Source organism: Saprolegnia parasitica (assembly GCF_000151545.1).
Source record: "Saprolegnia parasitica CBS 223.65 unplaced genomic scaffold supercont2.457, whole genome shotgun sequence".
NCBI classification, from domain to species: domain Eukaryota; phylum Oomycota; class Saprolegniomycetes; order Saprolegniales; family Saprolegniaceae; genus Saprolegnia; species Saprolegnia parasitica.
Window position 1 is genome coordinate 1 of NW_012156851.1, and position 2,578 is coordinate 2,578.

General features: G+C 58.4%; 2 protein-coding genes across 2 annotated transcripts; one reads left to right on the plus strand and one right to left on the minus strand.

Moving 5' to 3' along the window:
* Positions 1-362: 362 nt before the first annotated feature.
* SPRG_17038 (hypothetical protein) lies at positions 363-961 on the plus strand (the record flags this gene model as incomplete). Its single annotated transcript, XM_012356402.1, has 3 exons — positions 363-507; positions 566-785; positions 830-961. Coding segments are annotated over 3 exons (497 nt in total), but the record flags the coding sequence as incomplete, so codon positions are not given.
* Positions 962-1,933: 972 nt separating this feature from the next.
* SPRG_17039 (hypothetical protein) lies at positions 1,934-2,245 on the minus strand (the record flags this gene model as incomplete). Its single annotated transcript, XM_012356403.1, has 1 exon — positions 1,934-2,245. The coding sequence occupies one exon, from the start codon at positions 2,243-2,245 to the stop codon at positions 1,934-1,936; it is 312 nt and encodes a 103-aa protein (XP_012211793.1).
* Between the last annotated feature and the right edge of the window lie 333 nt (positions 2,246-2,578).

Below are 2,578 nucleotides of genomic sequence, written 5' to 3' on the forward strand. Positions count from 1 at the left end.
TGGAAGCCGACCCTTTGCTTGCGACGGTGGCCGACTTGGATGGCCACCTGCCCCGTGCACTTGGCACAGCTCCACGGCGGCTCCATGGACCTCATCGGTTGTTTGCAGGTGCGCATCGCGCAATCGTACAGCCAACATACAGCGGTTGGATGATGCTAGGCATTCCATGCTGCGACACTGTATGATGTCGCGTCGCTGCCTGAGCGCAAGCTAGCTACGCAAGCAATAGCTGCGGCGCGCTATCAAGCGAGTTTGTCGGTGCGAAGACCATTACTTTGCATTTGGCGCATCTGAATCGAACTGGTAGGTACCAGACGCGGTGGCAACGCCACATATTTTTCCCAGAATCTGGACGCAAGCAGAATGTGAGCGCGTGCTTGGCCAACTCGAAGCAACGACGCACGTCACGGGGTGGCACAAGACGCGGCATACGTCGTACCCGACGACGGACCTCCCTAGCTACTGCCTTCCTCTGGGTGAGCACTACTGGGTCCAAGACACCCTGAGGTGAGTGTTTCTACTTCTGACACCGTGTCGTACCAGACTTGACATTCTGGGTGCGTAGCGCGCGGCTTTTTCCGTCGATTCTCTCGCGCTTCCAACTCCCAGCGTCGACGCAGCTCTCCTTTCGCGATCTCTTTTACGTCAAGTACGAGGCGGCACAGGACGCCCAGCGGGACCTTGCGCTGCACTGCGACGGCTCGGTGCTCTCGTTCAACGTGCTTCTCAACAAACGCACCGACTTTGTGGGCGGCGGCACGTACTTTGCCCCGACGCAGACCACGGTGCTCGAACTCGCGACGACGTGATCGCCTCACGACGGGTGTAGGTTCACATCGAGCAAGGCGACGTCGTGGTGCACGGCGGGCGCGTGGTGCACGGCGCGGCGCCTGTCACCGAGGGCAAGCGCCTCATCCTCGTCGCGTTCCTCAACGTTCGCCCACCTGCCTGCGCACCGTAGTACTATTACTGACGCGCAACACTAGAAGCACGGAGCCAAAGGGTGCACTGCAGCTCTGTGGCGTCGGAGGCTATTAAAAATCTGCATCGACTACGAGTGCGCGTACTACGGTGATGGGTAGTACTCTTGAAAACAACTGGCCCACCTACCCGGGATTCGTGGAGGGCACGGGATCTGGCTACTTTAAAAGGACCCGCCCCCTACGCCCCCGAGCCACTCCCCATTGCGTTCTCAGATGCCCACCGCTCGCGAGAAGAAAGCAGTCCGACGGTGTAGCGACTTGTAATCAGGTGTACCAGCTGGTGGCTGCGTCCACGGGAAGAGTCTTGTGGGCGCTTGCGGTCGCGCCTGCGTGTTTGAGCAAACAGCGACTGGTACCGCTGGAAAGGCGGTCTCAGAAAGGCGATGATCCTGGATACCGAACGTGCGTTATGTACGTGGACGTCTAGAATCGCTGCCTTACAGAATGGGGTCGGACCCACGCATTTCTAAGGCTCTGCGCCAAGCCGACTGTATGGAGCTGTGGAATCTTCGCAATTGTCAACCTGGCCGCGTGTCTGTACGTCCTTGAGTGAAGTAGCGCGGTCACTAGCCATGACGTATATAGCACCCACATGCACACATGGACGACGTTCAAGTTGAAGTCGGTGCGGCGACGCTAGGCGGTTTGTTGGATAGCGCGCGACATGAGAGGTTGGCTGGCACTTGGCTTGGTCCTGATTCTGGGGGCAACCGAGGGGAACGAGCTCCACCGAGAGGTCGAGCGGCGTAAGCATCGGCAAAGTGAGCGGAACCGCTCCCCGACGACGACGTTGGATGTTGTATTAGTGTGGGCGACCGGTTGCACCCGTTCGGACACGCATCATGGGTGGCCATCGCCGCCGCACCGGAGAACATGCCCGTCGATGGCTCGAGGAAATATAAATTAAATAGTAATAAGGTACGCTGCTTCTATCGCTACTTCTATCAAATCTAGTTGAGGATGAACGAGACGCAGAGGCAGATGTCGAGGGGCGACGTGGCCGCGGCGCGCGCCTGCTGCTCTTCGTGCATCTTGCGCGCCTTTAAGCGCAGATACTTTTCCCGCTGCCGCAAGCGCTCCTTCTCGCGGTTCTCGAGGTAGTTGGCACGGAGCTTGGCGAGCACGTGCTCGCGGTGCTCTTCGTAGTACTTCTTGGAGCGCGCGCGGTTGCTCTCGAGCTGCTTCTGGCTCACGCAGCGCTGCTTCTTGGCTTGGCAAAGGAGTTCGACCGACGTCGGGTTCGGGTGCTTGCTGCCGGCCATGCTCGAGACGTTTTGTGTTGTGGGTTGATGCGGACGAGGCAAATTGAAAAGTGACCAAACCAACCCGCGGTGCTAAGCTGGCGCACGTTGAAGTGGTTCGTGAGACGTGGCGAAGAAAAAGGGCGGGCCTTATTTGTAAACACGACTTTGCCGACCCCGTATAGAAAAGTGTATACAAAACCACGAGCCGTGCCACATCGGGTGCCATGCACTGCGTAGAAGGAAACAACGTTCGTCGGTCGTCCAACTGGCATCTGGAATCTGGCGGATTCAAGCCTTGAATCTCATGTGACGGGCGCGTTAAAAAAGCGCCCTCAACTGTGCCCTCGTGCA